The sequence below is a fragment of the Ranitomeya imitator genome, chromosome 6, assembly GCF_032444005.1.
Source record: "Ranitomeya imitator isolate aRanImi1 chromosome 6, aRanImi1.pri, whole genome shotgun sequence".
Taxonomy (NCBI): domain Eukaryota; kingdom Metazoa; phylum Chordata; class Amphibia; order Anura; family Dendrobatidae; genus Ranitomeya; species Ranitomeya imitator.
This window is the reverse complement of record NC_091287.1, coordinates 131,102,519-131,123,704: the sequence shown is the minus strand read 5'-3', so window position 1 is coordinate 131,123,704 and position 21,186 is coordinate 131,102,519. Positions and strand designations below refer to the sequence as shown.

At 44.6% G+C, this 21,186-nt stretch overlaps 1 protein-coding gene across 1 annotated transcript in view; it reads left to right on the top strand.

Moving 5' to 3' along the window:
- The window catches only part of LOC138642146 (intraflagellar transport protein 70A), a 104,889-nt gene extending 86,051 nt beyond the window's left edge, over positions 1-18,838 (top strand). Inside the window, exons 15-19 of the mRNA XM_069730098.1 lie at positions 615-686; positions 10,990-11,093; positions 14,933-15,011; positions 16,405-16,534; positions 18,597-18,838. Coding sequence (XP_069586199.1) covers positions 615-686; positions 10,990-11,093; positions 14,933-15,011; positions 16,405-16,534; positions 18,597-18,733 — 522 coding nt within the window. The 3' untranslated portion in view covers positions 18,734-18,838. The remainder of the gene's footprint in view (positions 1-614; positions 687-10,989; positions 11,094-14,932; positions 15,012-16,404; positions 16,535-18,596) is intronic.
- Positions 18,839-21,186: the final 2,348 nt, after the last annotated feature.

Genomic DNA, 21,186 nt, shown 5'->3' with positions numbered 1-21,186 from the left:
ACATGCAATCATTGTGAAGTTAAAGGGAATCTGTCACCAGGGTTTTGTCATGTTATCTGAGAGCACCGTCACATAGGGTCAAAGGCCCTGTTTCCAGCAATATGTCACTTGCTAGGCTGTATGTTTTGCTGTTTGAATGTTTCAATACAATCAGTGTTTTATCAGCAGGAGATTATCACTACAGTTCAAGCTGCCCCTGTGCCTCCTAGTCCAGCCTAACCCCATCACTGATTCCTGTCCATACACAGTGTACACAGAAATCTGACAGTGGTGTAGGAGGAGTTATACAGAGCTCAGCATTCTGAGCTCTGCTAAATCTGCAACATAGAAAACTGTGATTCTATGACAACTGCTGCAAGCAGTAATCTAAGTGATACATTGCTAGAATCAGGGTCTCTTCCCCTATACCATGCTGCTCTCAAAATACATCACAAAAACCTGCTGACAGATTCCCTGTAAGAAGAAGCAAGCTTTGTCATCATCATTGTCATTCATTGAGTTACTTAGGAGATACACTACCATTATTCAGAATACAAAGCAAGCCACAATATATGCCGTTGGTTTTTCTTTTACAGCTTTTGTATTGATCATATCTCACATCTCTTATTTTTCAGATCCTGAATGTCAGCGCCATTGTCCTTGCAAATCTGTGTGTGTCCTACATTATGACAAGCCAAAATGATCTGGTAAGTTTGCGCTGATGCATCAACCCCTCTAAAGTGAAATGTTTAAAGAGAACCTGTCCTCGGGATGAGGCATCTTAAACTAAAGGTATGGCCAAAAAGGTGCTGTTCTACTGGTTTCATAGGTGCCTTCAGTGTAGAAATCCGCAGCCTGGTTGTTATTTAAGGATCATTATACGTTTGGGTCCAACAAGCTGTGGGTCGGGTCTTTGGCTCTGCCATGGCCCCTCAGTTGCTTCGGGTGTTCGTATCTTCACTTCACATTGTTTAAAATTTCTCGCCGGTGATATCCTAACTGCAGGCAATGCTTGCACACATTCATCTTGCGGAGGGCTTCAGGAAAATGGCATCAGCGCATATTAAGATCTCAGCTTAACGATGAGCAGAGATCTTAATCTGCGCATGCGCTGCCACCAACGCCATTTTATTAACCACTGGGAGGTCAATGGACATGCACCGACACAGTTTTACTGAAGCCCGCAACCAGATCTATCTATACAAGCGCTGCCCACGATTAGGGCGGTGCCGGTGCAAAATTTCAAACAGTATTACGATGCAAACAACATAGGCAGCTGAGGGGCCGTGGCAGAGATTCAGCCAAATTCAGCAACGCTGATTGTCTATCTGTACGATGAAGAGCCGTCCAATGACCCAAAGCGTACCGTGATCGCAACCCAGGAGTTTCTTTACGGCAAAGAAGTGGAATATTCTGCAATGGCGGAGTCAATCCCCAGATCTTAACCCTACTGAGCAGCATTTCACATGCTTAAAACAAAACTTAAGGTAGAAAGACCCCCAAATAAGCAACAACTGAAGTAAACTGCAGTAAAGCAAAGCATCACAAAGGAGGAAAACCTAGTGTTTGGTAACGTCCATGGCTTCCAGACTTCAGGCAGTCATTGCCTGCAAAGGATTGTCTACAAAGTATTCAAAATAAACATTTTATTTAGGAAAAAGTTACAGCATTTTTCAGATTATAAGACGCAGATCTTTTCTCAAACATTTTGAGAAAAAAGTAGTGGGGTGCGTCTTATAATCCGAATGTAGCTTAAAAGGGGGGGGGTGGCTTTGGTGGAGCGGGGTCCCAAAAGGCAGAGTCACTGCTGCAGGAGTGGGGCGATGCTGCAGGCCTCGGGATGGGAGGATGGGGTGTGAGGCTGTGGCGAGCTTTGGGCTTTCAGAAAATGTCAGGAGTCCCTACACTTCCCATCCTTTTGACTGTAGTGGACTTTGGGAACATAGCCGCCAGAGGTAGTTTCTGCGCAGACTGAGATCTTGGCTCCTGAGATCTCAATCTGCGCATGCGCCACCTCTGGTGGTCATTTTCCCAAAGTCCACCTCAGTAAAAAGGATGGGAAGTGCGGGGACTCCAGAAATTTTATGAAAGCCCAGAGCCCGCCACAGCCACGCACCACCAAACACCCACTCCTCCCAGCCCAGGACCCACAGAATGGCCCCACTCCTGCCGACGCCATCTTCCTGCAGCAGCGACCCTGGGATCTTGTTCCACCGCAGCGGCCCCGCCTGGTAAACTGCCATAAAAGTGGACTATAAGACACACTACCATCTTACTAAAAAAATTTGTAGAAAAATGGTTGCAATTCCTAAATGTTTCCCAGCATATTTTTGTTTAACACCTTTAATTAAACCTGAAAGTCTACACTTCAATTGTATAAATGTTTTCATTTTATATCCAAAATAGTGGCATGCAGAGCCCAAATCATGAAGGTCATCGTCCAAATATTTCTGGACCTACCCTTACATCAAGAAATATATACACAGTACTGTTCAAATGTTTAAGGCAGATGTGATAAAAATGCTGCAAAGTAAAAATGTTTTTTTAAAAAATAAATAAATTAACATTAAGCCCTTAACAACATAGCACGTCATAAGCGGGTGTCACTGCGTGTAAATAGTTTAGTGCCAACAGCTGTCTGTGACAGCTGAGCGGCACGGAAAGAGGTGCAGGGACCCATGCCATCAGTCCCCACACTCAGGGCGCTGTGATTGGTCAGTCAATCTGACTGACTGATCACAGCATGATCGCTCAGGAGGTGCTGAAATATCAGCACCTCCAGCCCGATCACAGCATGAGCTCGGCACTGCTAGTGGCCGAGCTCCTGCACTAACAGCCAGGGGTGATGCTCGTACTACCCTTGGCTGTTTAACTCCATAAATACTGCAATCGAGAGCGATCGCAACATTTTGGAGGCAGGCGGAGGAAGAGAGTTTCCGATAGCGCCCCAGTGACGTTATCGCTGGGGCACAATCATTGCAGTGGTGACCTGGGGTTGTCATGACGACCTCCAGGTCACCAAGCTACGGAAAGCTGCTTAGACCATGCTTAATTTTCTGTACATGTTTAATGCATTGCAATATTGGTGCATTGCAATGCATTATACCTGCGATCAAAGAAAAAAAAAGTGAAAGTCCAACAGAGGGACTAAGTCAGGGGTTTCAGGTGGCCCGCGGGAAGGTCCCTGGAGTCCGCAATGTCCGAGCGGCAGCCGCATCCGGCAGGCTGCCGACCCTTCAACTGCAAGCGCATGGCACACAGCGTTCATCACGGAACGCTGCCTGCCCTGCACATGAATGGTGTCAGTTGGGTTAGTGCTGGGGTGGGTGGGGCTAGCGCCAAATGCTCTCTGTCCTGGAAGAGGAGCTGCTGCCAAAGAGATCTCTGTGCTGGCCGTTCTGTGTCTACAGGTGATCTGTGTCCCTCAGCTAATCTATGTGCCCACTGTGATCTCTGTGCCCCCCCCATGTGCCCCAATATGATCTCTTTGCTCCCCCAACTATAAGCCCCCTGTGATTTTTGTTTCTCCCAGATATGTGCCCCATGTCATCTCTGTGCCCCTCCTGTGATCCCTGTCACCCCAGCTGTGTGCCCCCTGTGATTTCAACGCCACTCAGTGATCTCTGTTCCCCCTGTGATCTCTGTGCCCTCCAGCTGTGTGCCCCCTGTGGCCTCTGTTCCCCCTGTGAACTCTCTGCTCCTCCAGCTATATTCCCCCTGTGATCTGTGCCCCATCTATGTACCCCCCTGTGATCTTTGTTCCCCCTGTTATTTCTGTGCCCTCCAGCTATATGCCCCTTGTGATCTGTGCCACCCAGCTATATGCCGCCCTGTGATCTGTGCCCCCAGGTATGTGCATCCCTGTGATCTCTGTGGCTCCCAGCTTTGTGCCCCCCTTTGATGCCTGTGCACCCTGCTATATACCACCTGCAATATTTGTGCTCTCATGTGATCTTTGCCCTCTGTGATCTGTCCCCTTCAGCTATGTGCCCCCCAGCTATGTACCCCTCTGTGATCTCCGTGCCCCCCAGCTATATGCCCTTCTTTGATCTTTGTGCCCCCTGTGATTTCTGTGCTCTGCAGCTATATGCCCCCCTGTGATCTCTGTGCCCCCCAGCTATATGCATCCCTATGATCTCTGTGGCTCCCAGCTTTGTGTCCCCCTGTGATCCCTGTGCCCCCTGCTATGTACCCCCCTGTGATATTTGTGCTCCCATGTAATCTGTCCCCCCAGCTATGTACACCTCTGTGATCTTTGTGCCACCCAGCTATATGCCCTCCTTTGATCTTTGTTCCCCCCTGTGATTTCTGTGCTCTCCAGCTATATGCCCCCCCTGTGATTTCTGTGCCCCCCAGCTATATACATCCCTGTGATCTCTGTGCCCCCAGCTATATGCATCCCTGTGATCTCTGTGGCTCCCAGCTTTGTGTCTACCTGTGATCCCTGTGCCCCCTGCTATGTATCCCCCTGTGATATTTGTGCTCCCATGTGATCTGTTCCCCCTGTGATCTCTGTCCCCTCCAGCAATGTGCCCCTCCCTGATCTCTGTGTCCCCCAGCTAAGTGCCCTCCTTTGATCTTTGTGCCCCCCCCCCTGTGATTTCTGTGCCCCCCCTGTGATCTTTGTGACACCCCTGGAAAAGCAGCTGTGAGAATCAACATGATCAGCATTACCTAACATCACAGCTGCACCAAAGAGAAGCAGCTCCAGCTGTCACATTAAGGATGAGTTGACATAATTAATTGTTTGACTAAACATACCAGGGGTAATTTTCAAGGTGATCATTTTTATGTGGCCCCCCGGATGATGGTAGAAATTTCCAAATGGCCCCCAGCTGGAAAAAGGTTCCCCACCCCTGGACTATGTAAAAAAGCTCATAAAAGTTAAACAAAAATCTAAAAATATATTTTTAAAAAAATTACAAAAAAAAATAAAAATTACACCAATAAATACACATTTTTATGTAACATAAAAATACACATATTCGGTATTGTCACGTCTGAAATGACCCGATCTATAAAACTTTCACAGTAGTTAAACCCTTCAGTGAACGCCATAGAAAAACATGGCAAACTATGGTTTTTCATCATACCGCAGGGAAAAAAGTGGAATAAAGCGTGATCGAAAAGAATGTCCTGATTCTGCACTGAAGCATTATAATGAAACACTGCATTGTGCCCTGAATAAAGGTGCACCTCCTAAACACAGAACAACCCGGCAAAGAAGGGGACAACCCTGGCACACGCTGCAAACACGTTTCCTACAGCAGTGCTCCAGGTGCGCCGAACGTCTGTGGAAATCCAACCTACCCAAAGATTTCATCCATTATAAGTTTATGCTTAAAACATACACAACTGCCCTTCACATCTCCAAACAAACCTATTCCAACACCCTCATCAACTCACTATACAATAACCTGAAACGTCTCTTTGCCACATTTCATTCCCTACTCAACCCAAGAGTGCAGGCCCCAGTGAAAGATCAACGCGCTGACGATCTGGCAAATTATTTCAAAGAAATATCCGACAGGAAATTATCTCCCAATCCCCTTATGCCATGCGCTGTCCTCCCTACCCCACTGCTTCTAGCTCACTCTCTGACAACTCGCCCGACCACTTGCACCAGTGACCCCATTCCGTCACATCTCCTCCAGTCCCTTTCCCCTGCTCTCACCACTCACCTACCAAAAATTCTCAACCTATCTCTCTCTTCTGGTATCTTTGCTTCCTCATTTAAGCATGCCATCATACATCCATTACTAAAAATACCATCCCTCGACCAAAACTGTGCCGCTAACTATAGACCTGTCTCTAATCTTACCTTCATCTCTAAACTCCTGGAACGCCTGGTCCACTCCCGTCTTATCTGCTATCTCTCAGATAACTCTCTTCTCGACCCTAAAGATTTTGTTTTCCGCTTTTTACAGTCTACTGAGATCTATTAACAGCTAAATCTAATAGTCACTGCTTCCTGCTAATTCTCTTGGATCTCTCTGCTGCATTTGACACTGTGGATCATCAGATCCTCCTCACTATGCTCTGCTCCATCGGCCTCAAGGACACCGTTCTCTCCTGGTTCTCCTCCTACCTCTCTGACCGCTCCTTCACTGTATCTTTTGCTGGTTCCTCCTCCTCTCACCTTCCCCTTAGGCCGGCGTCACACACAGCGTATGAAAATACGGTCCGTATATTACGGCCGTAATACGCTGAAAAGTCCCGAAAATAGTGGTCCGTAGCTCCTCCATAGGCAGGGTGTGTCACCGTTTTTTGCGCATGGCATCCTCCGTATGTAATCCGTATGGCAGCCGTAATGCGTGTTTTTATCGCAGGCTTGCAAAACCGACATACGGCTATACAAGGGATCCATGTGTTAAAAAAAAAAAAAACATATATACTGTCTCTCTATATATATATATATGTCAGGGAGACACATATATGTATATATATTATTACTTAATACAGCGCGAGATAGCAGAAAGCCGGTAATTCAATTACCGGCTTTTGCTTTCTCCTTCCTAAACCCGACATGATATGAGACATGGTTTACATACAGTAAACCATCTCATATCCCCTTTTTTTTTGCATATTCCACACTACTAATGTTAGTAGTGTGTATATGCAAAATTTGGCCGTTCTAGCTAGTAAAATAAGGGGTTAAATGGCGGAAAAAATTGGCGTGGGCTCCTGCACAATTTTCTCCGCCAGAGTAGTAAAGCCAGTGACTGAGGGCAGATATTAATAGCCTGGAGAGGGTCCACGGTTATTGGCCCCCCCCTGGCTAAAAACATCTGCCCCCAGCCACCCCAGAAAAGGCACATCTGGAAGATGCGCCTATTCTGGCACTTGGCCACTCTCTTCCCATTCCCGTGTAGCGGTGGGATATGGGGTAATGAAGGGTTAATGCCACCTTGCTATTGTAAGGTGACATTAAGCCTAATTAATAATGGAGAGGCGTCAATTATGACACCTATCCATTATTAATCCAATACTAGTAAAGGGTTAAAAAAACACACACACATTATTAAAAAATACCCCGGCGAATGAAGCTAAATATAGGTCATTTGCGGTGAGGCGCCCTCTGCTGGCTGTTCCTAGATCGTGGGAACTTTCCTAGAAAGCTCCCTTGCTCGAGATCATAAGAGGGCGCCCTCTGCTGGTTGTCCTCATATGAACTCGAGCAAGGGAGCTTTCTAGGTAAGTTCCCACGATTTAGGAACAGCCAGCAGAGGGCGCCTCACCGCAAATGAAGCTAAATATAGGTAATTGACCTATATTTAGCTTCATTCGCCAGGGTATTGCAGACATGAGCAGCCTGCATTAGCGGAGCTCGTGTCAGCAAAATATTTTAACCCCTTCAGATGGATCTACATCGTTGGACCTTACAGATCCTCGGAAGGTATGTATATTGTTGGTTTATTATTATTTTTTTTTAATTTACAGATCGAGGGTCTTCAGTGAGTGGATTGAGAGTAGAATAAATTAATACAACAGCCTTTGTGATTTTTTCAATAAATTATTTTTTAATAATGTGTGTGTGTTTTTTTTTAACCCTTTACTAGTATTGGATTAATAATGGATAGGTGTCATAATTGACGCCTCTCCATTATTAATTAGGCTTAATGTCACCTTACAATAGCAAGGTGACATTAACCCTTCATTACCCCATATCCCACCGCTACACGGGAATGGGAAGAGAGTGGCCAAGTGCCAGAATAGGCGCATCTACCAGATGTGCCTGTTCTGGGGTGGCTGGGGGCAGATGTTTTTAGCCAGGGGGGGGGGAGGGGCAATAACCATGGACCCTCTCCAGGCTATTAATATCTGCCCTCAGTCACTGGCTTTACTACTCTGGCGGAGAAAATTGTGCGGGAGCCCACGCCAATTTTTTCCGCCATTTAACCCCTTATTTTACTAGCTAGAACGGCCAAATTTTGCATATACACACTACTAACATTAGTAGTGTGGAATATGCAAAAAAAATGGTGATATGAGATGGTTTACTGTATGTAAACCAGGTCTCATATCATGTCGGGTTTAGGAAGGAGAAAGCAAAAGCCGGTAATTGAATTACCGGCTTTTCTCTCTAACAGCGCTGCGTATTCCTCGCAAGTCACACTGCTGGTCCGTGTGTAATCCGTAATTTTGGGGCTTCCATTGACTTTCATTGACGTTTTATTTGCGCAATACGGTGACAAACGCAGCATGCTGTGATTTTCTACGCCGTAGAAAGCCGTATAATACGGATCAGTTTAATACGGCAGATAGGAGCAGGGGCATAGAGAATAATTGTGCCGTATTTTTTGCGAGTTTTACGGACGTAGTTTCTGCGCTCTTACATCCGTAAAACTCGCAAGTGTGACGCCGGCCTTACTGTTGGAGTTTTTCAAGGTTCAGTCCTAGGCCCCCTCCTCCTCTCTTTGTATACTGCCCCTATTGGTCAAACAGTCAGTAGGCTTGGTTTCCAGTACCATCTCTATGCTTACGACACCCAATTATACAATTCTCCTGATTTCATGCCTACCTTTTTAGATAACACCAGTGATTGTCTTACCGCTGCCTCTAACATCATGTCCTCTCTCTATTTGAAATTGAACCTGTCAAAAACTGAACTCCTTGTGTTTCCTCCCTCTACTAATGTACCTATGGCCGACATTGCCATTTCCGTATGTGGTTCCTCCCTTCTCCCCAGCAACACACATTCTGTCTTGGGGTCATACTTGATTCCGAGCTTTCATTCACCCCCCCACATCCGATCACTGGCTCGCTCTTGTTATCTGCACCTTAAAAACATTTCTAGAATTCGACCCTTTCTTACTTTCGACTCTGCAAAAACTCTCACTGTTTCTCTTATTCATTCTCGTCTGGACAATTGTAACTCTCTACTAATAGGACTCCCTCTTAGCAAACTCTCCCCACTTCAATCTGTCCTGAACGCTGCAGCCAGGATCATATTCCTCACCAATCGTTACACCGATGCCTCTACCTTATGCCAGTCATTACACTGGTTACCCATACACTCCAGAATCCAGTACAAAACTATTAACCTCATCCACAAACCACTCCATGGCTCGGCATCACCATACATCTCCTCCCTCGCCTCAGTCTACCACCCTACCCGTGCCCTCCATTCTAATGACCTTAGGTTAACATCCTCAATAATCAGAACCTCCCACTCCCATCTTCAAGACTTTTCACTTGCTGTGCCAATTCTTTGGAATGCATTACTCAGGTTAATACGATTAATCCCCAATCCCCTCAGTTTTAACCGTGCCCTAAAAACGCATTTGTTCAGACTGGCCTACCACCTCAACACATCAATCTAACTGTCCCTGTGTGGCCCATTCCAAATTTTTGCCATAATCGGGTTCCTCACATCATGTTCTCACATGCTTTATGCATTTAATAGCCCTCTGTGTCTGTACTGTTACATACTTAGGCTGATAACTGGTTCATGCAGCATTACATGAACACCCGATTCTTACACTTTGGCTGGTCCAAACAACGAAAGCAATTGTTACCATCCACCTCTCGTGTCCCCCTTTTTCCTCATAGATTGTAAGCTTGTGAACAGGGCCCTCACTCCTTTTGGTATCTGTTTTGATCTATGTGTTTATTGTTATGCTGTAATGTCTATTGTATGTACAAGTCCCCTCTAAAATGTAAAGTGCTGCGGAATATGTCAGCGTTATAGAAATAAAATTATTATTAATGTAAATAAAAATGGTATCGCTGAACACGTCATCTTGTCCCGCAAAAAACAAGCTGCCATACAGATCCATCAGCGGAAAAATTAAATGTTGTAGCTCTCAGAATAAAGTGACGCAACAATAATAATTTTTCTATGAAAGGTTTTATTATGTAAAAGAGGCAAACATGAAAAAATAACATAAATGAGCTATCTCTGTAATCGTACTGACGCAAAGAATAACATTGCCTCATCAATTTTACCACACATGGAACAGCATTGAAAAAACAATTCCTGAATTGCTGGTTTTTGTTCATTCTGCCTCACAAAAGTCGGAATAGAAAACGATCAAAAAATGTCATGTGCCTGAAAATGGTACCATTAAAGACACAAATACCTCCCACTTGACTTTCAGCAGAAATATGGGAAAATTATAGATAGCTCTCAAAATATGGGGATTCAAAAGCTTGTTTATGATAAAAAGCGTTTTTTAGTGTGTGACGGCAGCCAAACAGAAAAAAAACTATATAAATCTGGTACATCTGTAATTGCACCGACCCGAAGAAGAAAGTTGCCTAATCACAAGGAACGGCATAAAAAATAAATAAAACCAATTCTTCACTTTGTGTTGATTTTTTCATTCTGGCTCCCAAAGATCGCAGTAAGGCTCGGCGCACATTTATCCTGCACTCTCTGCTGAGCACTTGCATCGGGGTTTCCATGTAATTCTTTGAAATCTGTTATTCAGAGGGAGCCACCAGCAGAAGATTCCCTATAATAAGGCAGATGGAGGCACTGTGGACACCGTCTAGCCTAATTTCCGTCAGTGTCTGTATTTTTAGGATTGCATAAAACTACAATCGACCACAGTTTTGTGCACTTCTGAAAAGGACAGCTCTGAAAAGAGTTCAGACTGAGTCCAGAGTAACTCTGCTTCTTCATTATAGTGAATGGATTCCTTGGGGGTTTCATCTGAATCACATCACCACACAGAGATTTAGATGTAAACCCCAATATAAGTGCTGAGCATAGAATCAGACTAGAACACGGTCAAAATTTGTCATGTCTCCAAAAATGGTACCAATAAAAACATCAACTTGCCCGCAAAAAACAAGTCCTCACATGACTCTGTGGGCCAAAATGTGTACAAATTATATCTATTATATATTATATCTATAGGCAAAAACTAGTTTTTGCAACAAACTATGTGTCTTATGTGATCTACTGGTATTCATACAAGTCAGCTATTTAATAGATTATACAATTTTTACCAGTCGCAAAGCAAGACAATTTTATTTAGAACTCTTTATCACTTTTTCACCTAGGCTGAAGAATTTATGAGGAAAATAGAAAAAGAAGAAGAGCAAATTGCTTATGACTACCCAGATAAAAAAATCTACCATCTCTGTATCGTTAATTTAGTTATTGGGTAAGTGGTCATGAAATACTGTGCTTTAAAAAGGATGTGTAACTTTCCATGAATATTAAGTGTTTTACTTGGTGTAAATGTTGCTGTTCTCCAGAATCTGGCATTGTTTTTCTTTTGTTCCTGCATTTCTCCATTCCTGACCACCTTTTCCCTACATATAATTATACAAATTTAGCAGGCAGCAAGACGGCAGAAAAAGAATACGCACCCACCATAACTTAGGCTTCTCAGTGTGTGAGATGTAAAGATACAGCTCTGATCTCTTAGTCTAACCTTCTGCATGATTAGAAAGTTCTGGGAGATTAGAGTACAGATGACTCAAACCTTTCAAATAAGGTGCTTGTGAAGGAACGAGCAGCACAGCTGAGATGAGCTGTGCCACATTACAAACCATTGTATAATCTCTCCTTTACTTATAGCATTGTCAGCTCTGCTGTCCCGCCAGTCCAGAGATGGGATGGGCACTATGAATATGCCCCAGCCATTTTCCAAGACTTTGTGAACGACATCTTCCAGGATATGCTCTCCACCTCGGTCGTAGTCTATCTGGATGATATTCTCATCTACTCTCCAGATATTGACTCCCACCGGAGAGAGATGTTTGCAGAGTCTTCGACCTCTTACGGGCAAATTCCCTCTACGCAAAGTTGGAGAAATGTATGTTTGAGCAGGAGTCTTTACCTTTCCTGGGCTATATCATCTCCGCCCAGGGATTGGCTATGGATCCTGCCAAACTCCAGGCTGTGATGGACTGGCAGGACCCCCATTCTCTTAAAGCGGTGCAGCGCTTTATGGGATTCATTAATTACTATTGCCAGTTTATTCCACATGTCTCAACTTTGGTAGCCCCCTTGGTTGCCCTCACCAAGAAGGGAGCAAATCCAAAATTGTGGTCTGAGGAGGTCTCCAAGGCCTTTCTCTCCATTAAGTCACACTTCGCTAGCGCTCCCATCCTACATTGCCCCGATGTAGATAAGCCATTTATAATGGAGGTGGATGCCTCACCTGTTGGTGCTGGAGCAGTCCTTTTCCAAAAGGATGCTCAACGTCGGAAGCATCCTTGCTTCTTCTTTTCTAAGACCTTCTCACCAGCAGAGAGGAATTATTCCATCGGGGACAGGGAGTTGCTAGCCATGAAGTTGGCCTTCTCAGAGTGGAGACATCTCTTGGAGGGAGCTCGTTTTCCCTTCCAAGTCTTCAAAGATCACAAGAATTTGTTGTACCTGCAGACAGCCCAGCGGTTAAATTCTCGCCAGGCAAGATGGTCCTTGTTCTTCTCCCGGTTCCATTTCACCCTCCATTTTCTTTCCGGGGAGAAGAATATTCGTGCCGACGCTCTCTCTCGCTCCGTTGTATCATCTGAGGAGGAGGAAGAGGAGCCTCGGCTTATTATCCCCACCGAGAGCCTGAGAACTGTGGCCCGTATACATGTCCTGGTTTTCCAAGTCATCTGCCGTGATATCGGGTTCGTCTACGGACAATTACGAGGTGAACGCTTTTTTGGGGTACAAGGTGGTACGTGGCAAAAAATTCTATTTGGTGGATTGGAAGGGTTATGGCCCAGAGCACAGGTTCTGGGAGCCTGCTGAACACATTCGAGCTCCATAGCTCATTACTGCCTTCGAGCGTAGCGAGGTCCAAGGGGGGGGGTAATGTTAGGTGTCGAGATCCCGCCTCTGCACAGGGGGAATCTCGAACCATCCCGGCTGCGGTCTCCCATTCCTCTCCAGTCGCAGTGGAGTCTGCTCAGTGGAGACGTCGGTCCCAGCGTTTAGCTCAGGCTGATACTGGACGACTGGTTACTGCTGCCTTTCCAGCTTCTGCCATTGTAGCCAGTACTGGGCAGCAACGAGCAGATTTGTTTGGGACTATGTCCTGCTCTTCCCTTTCTGAGCATGCCCATGGCAAGATCTCTCGTTGGCGATCAAGGGTTACATGCTTAGATACTGCAGCAAATCCCATTGGTCTTTTAGGAAGGTCCTGAAGGTGTTCTTCTTCTGTGGCTGACTCCCATTGGTCCTTCTGGGAAGGTCCTGTTCTTGCTGCAACTATAAAAGTTTTGCATGGCCGCACGGCCATGTGCTAGTGTACATTTGGAATCGTGTGTGTGTTGATGAGTGCAAGTCGCTCTTTAAAATCCCCTCCCTTGTGTATGACTGTTCGCAAAAGGTGGATGCTTGCTGTCTAGCGCCCGACTAAGCTGTCAACATAAATACACACGATACAGTGTGTATTGCTGTAACCGCCAGTGCGGCACCGTGCGCTTATAGAGCGCTTTCCTATCCCAAGTCTGGGTGGTTAGTGGCATCCGCCAAAGCGGCACAGCACGCACTCTTGTGCTTTAAGTTATATTTCCCGTTACTTTGACACCCCAGTTGCATTGTCGAGCGCAAGTGGTCTGAACGTACTCTAATCCTGTGTCTTGGGATAGAGTCCTGAGACTCCTTGCTTGCGCTCTTGGTGCAGTACCGCGGCCCTGTGACGCAACAGGGTTTGCTTCCTTCTCACAGGGTGAAGTTAACCCATGTGTGTATCCACATTGTACCGCCATATAGTCCGTCATTACTCAGCAGCAGGTTCCATCTCTGCACGGTGGACCCGGGCTGCGAACGCACCTTATACCATCTCTCTTATAATTTGGTGCGTTCCGCTAGCCCTAACAACCTGTCACCCCTCTCTGGCGTTTTTAACTAAAAGAGCCACCTTGTGCAGCACTAAGGCTGCATTCTGTCAAGGTGGCTCTTCTTTTTTTGCTCCCTTCCAATGCGGCAATATTAATTTTCATAATTTTACCGCCATACCTTTAGTCTGTACGGGGGGCACGTCTTTTCCCCCGGACACAACCACCTCCCAGCATCAGTCAGCCCTTCCGTGCGCCTGGCACCGCCTCCTCTATCTTCAGTAACGTACCCGGCGCCTGCGCTGTGCTTTTCTTTTTCGGGCATGCGCCGTTTACGCTGCCCTTCAACTCACATCATCTGATAGAATTCATCATAACCGAGGCCTGAGATCCCACCCCACAGTGTGAATAAATCAGAACACACTTGGGGGCGGGATCTCGGGCCTCGGGTACACGCAGGCGCGAGATGAATTCCATCGTATGGTGTGAGTCGAAGGGCAGCGCAAACGGCGCATGCTCGAAAAAAATGAAAAAAAACAGCGCAGGTGTCCGGGGAAAAAGACATGCCCCCCAGACAGACTAAAGGTATGGTGCCAAAATTATAAAAATTACTATTGCTGCATTGGAAGGGAGCACAAAAAGAAGAGCCACCTTGACAGAATGCAGCCTTAGTGCTACACAAGCTGGCTCTTTTAGTTAAAAATGCCAGAGGGTGGGTGACAGATGCCCTTTAACATACATTTACTGACATTACCTGAACTTACTCAACGAGAGCTGGAATCAGGATCTTTATTATACACTCTGTCCAAATTCTGCTCTTGGGTAGAGATTAGATGTTTTTTATGGTAAGTTGTGTGTGATAAATGCTACCTCCATGTTTCCTTATGTGTGCGGAAAAAAGCTCCTATTTTATAATGTATATGTATTTATTGCTATGCACGAAAATAGATTGGAGGCTGTAAGATACTCCTGCTGAGGTGGTGTGTCTGCAGTTAAGACGTCTATACATAAGAAAACCTACTTAGCTATTTTCCGAATCTGGACACTTAGTAGAAGCTGATGATGCATAATATGGTCATAGTGGTGGCCGAACGTAGAAGAGAGTTTGATCACAATGGAAAATAATACTTTTTGTATGATTCTTGCAGATCTCCTCTCGGCATCTGATATCGTTAGAACACTTGTTAATGATTTATTTATGTTTTCTGTTTTTCTACAGAACTCTTTACTGTGCCAAAGGGAATTATGAGTTTGGCATATCACGAGTTATCAAAAGCCTGGAGCCGTACAACAAAAAGGCAAGTGTGAAACTAGACCATAACACGGTTTCCCACATGTTTTTGCAGACTTCATGTAGGTGTTGGCAAAACATAATTAGGCTTGAATGTTCTTCTTTGTAAGAAAACTTTCATTTTGCCACCTTACCCAACAAACATAAAAAGATTACGGGAATTTGTTGTCACATGCAGCTTCTTTAATGTTGCTGTTGGCCTCTTGGCAGCCTCCCGAACCAATTTTCTTCTTGACATCAAGTTCCAGGTAACTGTTGTGGCAAATTTGAGCATTTTCTTGAGGTCACATCTAATGACTAGGAAATTTTTTTGTAGCTTTCTCCTGGCTGATAACTTTCAACATTGAGATCCCTTTGCTGTGTTGTAAGCTGTTTACGGACCATGGCTTTTGCTGTAAAATGCAACTATGAGCATGTCAGGAAAATCCTACTAGAACAGCTAATCTTTACATGTGGCTAATCAGTAGATGATGCAGCTGTGTACTGACTACTGTTTAACATGAGTTTAACTATGATTGTATTATTCTGAACTAAAGCATATCAACAATTATAAAATGGTGCTCACACTTATGTAACAACATTGTTTTAGTTTTATTATTTTTACCCACTCAAAATGATTTCAGTTTGCTTCTCAATGGCTTTGTATAGATTACGGGTGACATTAAAGGTGGAAAAAGTTCTGAAATGACTCTTCTTGGTACATTTGTTTGCTACTTGACCAAAATCTGGCATTTTAACAAGGTTGTATATTTTTTATATCCACTGCATGCATTACTAGGGCTCTGTAGTTTTATATAACCAAGACTAAAATTACAAAGACCATATAGTAATCCGGGTTTGCATTTATTGTAAAAATTGTAGACGTGCACTTATGTGCATTTTACAGGACCTCCAAAGTGGAATGGATGCTCATCGATAAAGTGCCCCTAAAAAAAGAGCTTTCTGCGGGGTGTGACCGCAATGAATGAAGTACATGTATCCGGCCACTTTATTGCTGGACTTTGACATCTTCTAATCTTTCAGAATTTCTTACTCCCTGCGAGTAAAGCATCATTTAATGTTTGGCCAAAGCAGCCGAAACAGGGCTCCATTACAGCACTCTGCCAGCGGTGCAGCCAGTGTAACAGCCCAATAGGGGGCACTAATGGCACAAACTACTTTAACCCTTGGTGCATGTTATACTTTCTCTGACACATCAGAAGATCAATATTGCCAGTATGATTGCTGTCCATTTTACAGTAACTTGGTGACTGTCGGTAGACTGCACATCATATTTGCTGTTTCAACCTTTTTCCCAATCTTCAGGAGAAACAAGCATTGTGATCTGTACTTTCTGTTGCATACAAGATTACGTACCGAATAGTGATGCGCTTTACAATATCTGTTGGTTTTCCTTACAGCTAGGAACAGACACATGGTATTATGCAAAGAGGTGCTTTCTATCCTTGCTGGAAAACATGTCGAAGCACATGATCATGCTCCAGGACAGTGTCATCTATGAGGCTATTCAATTTTTGGAACATTGTGAAAGTAAGTTTGGAAAGCGTTTGGGACAGGGTTGCATAGGTGAACCCAGTTCTGCAGACACACGTGTGTTTTACCTGTTTTGTGAAGGACAAATTATAAAGTAAGCTGAACTTCGACTACTTTCACTTTGCATATTCGCAAAGACACCCGGCATATTTAAAAAACGTAACCATGTGCCCTATTCACCATATGGGGGCCAAAAAAAGAACCCACTTGACACCCACTCCCTCTACTGATTATAAAGTGATGGCCTATCCTAGCACTATGCCTTTACTTTATACGATGCCATTGGTATCATTATTATTAGTCATAGTAATAATAAGAATATTTATTTTAAAGCAAAAATAATTCCTGGGAAATGTGACAAGGTTTTACCTGCAAAAGATATATAAGAAATGCAAATACAGTAAACTTAAAGGGGTATTCCCATCTCCAAGATCCTATCCCAATATGTAGTAGGTATAACAATAATATTAGCAAATATCTTCAATTCAAAATTTAGTATAGTTCTCCTGATAAGCTATGTCACTTACCCCTTTTGCAGGGCACTGCAGTAGTTTAGACATCCATGGTTTCGTTATGACCACTAACAGCTAACTTTCTGTCATTATATGAGTGGTCGTAACCATGGATACCTAAGCTACTGTAATGCCCTGCACATGGGGTAAGTGACATAGCTTATCAGATAAACTGTACTACATTTCTAATCCTACTACATATTGGGATAGGATGTTGAAGATGGGAATACCCCTTTAAAACCCTGCTGTTGTCTTCGATCTGGGGAGACCGATTTTGAACTTTGGTATTTTTTTGGGGTGTTCAAGATGCGGTTCTGAAACTTGTGGTTGATTGACTTAAATGACGATGGGTCAGTCGGCCACGGGTTTCAGAGCCGCATCTTGAATATTTTAAAGAATATTGAAGTTCAAGGTCGGTCGTTTTTGACCGAAGACAACAGCAGGGTTAAACTAACAGTGGAGGACTGATACAGATGGAGAACCCTGCCCATGTGAGACTACATTCTATAAGGCAATGGTCCCCAACCTTTCTTACTTTGAGAACCACATTTTACTTTTGAAAGATGTTTGCAAGAAACATCCATCGTGCCCACCCTCCCCAACTATAGTGTCACCCAGAGCCCCGATTTCTGGTTCAATGACAGCCAAATCTTCCGCACAGAAAGCACCTTGTGCACACGTTTCGTATACTCACATCCAAGGATTCCCACTTAACCCCTCAGAATTCATGAAGCACTCCTGGAACACAATTGCATCCAGCTTAAAGAAAACCTCTAAGTAACAGTATCCCACATCTCCAGCTTCCCGTATCTATACCCTCCACCAGACCAGTATACACATCCAGATCTGCTCTTCTGTGCAGGGCAGCTCACAAAGGTCACCATCTGGAGACCTCCTCCTTAGGCCTGGTTGCCAGACCTTTTGCACCATGTTTTAGATAGCCAGGAGCCACACATCATTGACCCGAGTGCCAAATATGTCTCCCGGGCCACAGGTTGGGGACCTCTTCAATAAGGGATGTGAGGAGACAGTAGCCCGGTGGTTTGGAGCAGCGTTGGGGGTAAGAGGTAGCAGTGGGGTCATTGCAGGTTGGAGAGATGGGTTTTCAGGTTGCCTTTGAAGGTTTCAGTTGTGGAGGTAGAGAGTTTCAGAGTATAACGGATGCTCAGGAGTAATCTTTGTATAGCGGTAAGGGGCGCCCAGTATCTGGGGAACATGCCCTGCGAGCCCCATAGCTACACATAGACATACCGGTAATGATACATCAGGAAACAATATTCCTCATGTCTACGTTATGAAGACTGTCAGTTCTAACCGCGAGGTCCTGTGACAGATGCTCCTTACAGTGTTCACTCAGCTATTGTACCGGGACCGGCGATCATCAGTGGCTCCCATTACAGATATCTTTGCCCCTTTTACAGCCAGTACAATATACAATACAAAGCTGGGTCATGCGCCGGCCCACAGTCCTGTGGGTGATTTGTGTCATTGTATCACTCGGAACACTAACACCAGAATGCACCAAACTCATTCTTTTCCCTTTACAGTTTATGGTAAAACTATACCGGCCCTAATCGAGCAACCATTGGAAGAAGAGAAGATGCACATCGGCAAGAACACCGTAACGTATGAAGCAAGACAGCTGAAAGCATTAATGTATGAAATAACATCCTGGAAAATGTAATTTCTGCATCCGGAAATCCTGTTCTCTTCTTTTCTTTTTCTTTATGTTATTAAAAGTGTAAATGTAATTTTGTAGTGTTCTAATTAAATTATTTTGTATACAAGATTGTATTGTACTTTCTAGCGGAGGAAAGTGACTTGGAGCTAGCGGCATCAGCACGGCAGGATGCTGCGGTATGAGACCGTCTGCCAGCTGCTGGGGTTGCCTTTGCTGCAGTATAAAAAACACCAAATAGTAACCCTACCGGGGTCATGAAGGAACCAAAATACAAAACCAACAACAAACCTTCACATGGCAGACCCAAAGAAAATAAACCAAGGATATATAGAAAATATATTTTATTAAACAAATACACATACAGGATAAAAACAGGGCAGTAGCCACCAGTGCAGCAGCAAAGGTGGGACTCCCACAGGGACTACCTCATAAACATACATAGCAAGTAAAACAGTAACAGTTACTCAGGTGCCTAGCTTTGCATCCAACAAAAGGATATATGTGAAACATACAATATGATATAAGATCAATAACAATAAACAGAGTGATCAATATATTAATAATAAGTAGTCCAAGTGAACCACACTATACACGTATAGAAATAAATATATATACTAAAAATAGCCAGCTAGGAAACCATATATATGAGCATAGTACTAATAAAGGTATAGTTACCATGAGGAAGACCCCAGGGACCCACCACACCCGACGCACGTTTCGCAATGAAATGCTTCGTCCAGGGGTGGTTGGGTACTGGCCAGATAGGGGTTATAACACGGTCATGACCAATAGAAACAAAGATGAAGATAATGTTAAAATTACTAACACCTGTGTGAGCTGGATACCGATAGGAGGGCTGTCATGATTCCAATGGCAGGGAATCACAAAAGGACAAGCACCAACGAGCTCTAGGGTGATGGAACCTGAGCTGACCGCGACCCTAAACCTGAACACACAAATAACAATAGCCGGGGAACGTGCCTACGTTGATCCTAGACGTCTCGCACCAGCCGAAGATCTAACTTCCCCTATTAGAAGAAACACAGACCTCTCTTGCCTCCAGAGAAATACCCCACAGAAATAGCAGCCCCCCACATATAATGACGGTGAAATGAGAGGAAGGCACATACACAGTATGAAATCAGATTCAGCAAAATGAGGCCCGCTAAAACTAGATAGCAGAGGATACAAAAGTAAACTGCGCGGTCAGCAAAAAAAACCTTCAAAAAACCATCCTGTAATTACTTGAACTCATGTTCCAACTCATGGAACATGAGGAGCAATTACAGCCCGCTAGAGCAACCAGCAGCAAAGAAACAATTATATGCAAGCTGGACAAGACAAAAATAAATCAAAACGTGGAACAAGAAAATCAAAAACTTAGCTTGTCCTGAAGATTACTGAAGCCAGAAGCTGAGGTAACAAAACACTCTGATAACCTTGATAGCGGCGGGGAAATGACAAGAAAGCCCGGTTAAATAGGAAACTCCCAAATCCTAATAGAACAGGTGGACACCAGAGACAGCAGAACACAAATCACCCAGTACCATCAGTAACCACCAGAGGGAGCCCAAAAACAGAACTCACAACAGTACCCCCGCCTTGAGGAGGGGTCACCGAACCCTCACGAGAACCACCAGGGCGACCAGGATGAGCCCTATGAAAAGCGCGGACCAAATCATCAGCATGAACATCAGAGGCAACCACCCAAGAATTATCCTCCTGACCATAACCCTTCCACTTGACCAAATATTGGAGTTTCCGTCTGGAAACACGAGAATCCAAGATCTTCTCCACAACATACTCCAATTCTCCCTCCACCAGCACCGGAGCAGGAGGCTCAGGCGAAGCAACAACAGGTACCTCATACCTCCGCAACAACGACCGATGGAACACATTATGAATAGAAAACGATGCCGGGAGATCCAAACGAAACGACACAGGGTTAAGAATTTCCAAGATCCTATAAGGACCGATGAACCGAGGCTTGAACTTAGGAGAAGAGACCTTCATAGGAACAAAACGAGAAGACAACCACACCAAGTCCCCAACACGAAGTCGAGGACCCACGCGGCGACGGCGATTAGCAAACTGCTGAGCCTTCTCCTGGGACAACTTCAAATTGTCCACCACATGACTCCAAATATGATGCAACCTATCCACCACCATGTCCACTCCAGGACAATCAGAAGGCTCCACCTGACCAGAGGAAAAACGGAGGATGAAACCCCGAACTACAAAAGAAAGGAGAAACCAAGGTAGCAGAACTAGCCCGATTATTAAGGGCAAACTCGGCCAGCGGCAAAAAGGTAACCCAGTCATCCTGATCAGCAGAAACAAAACACCTCAAATAAGTTTCCAAGGTCTGATTAGTTCGCTCCGTCTGGCCATTCGTCTGAGGGTGGAATGCAGACGAAAAGGACAAATCAATGCCCATCTTAGCACAGAACGTCCGC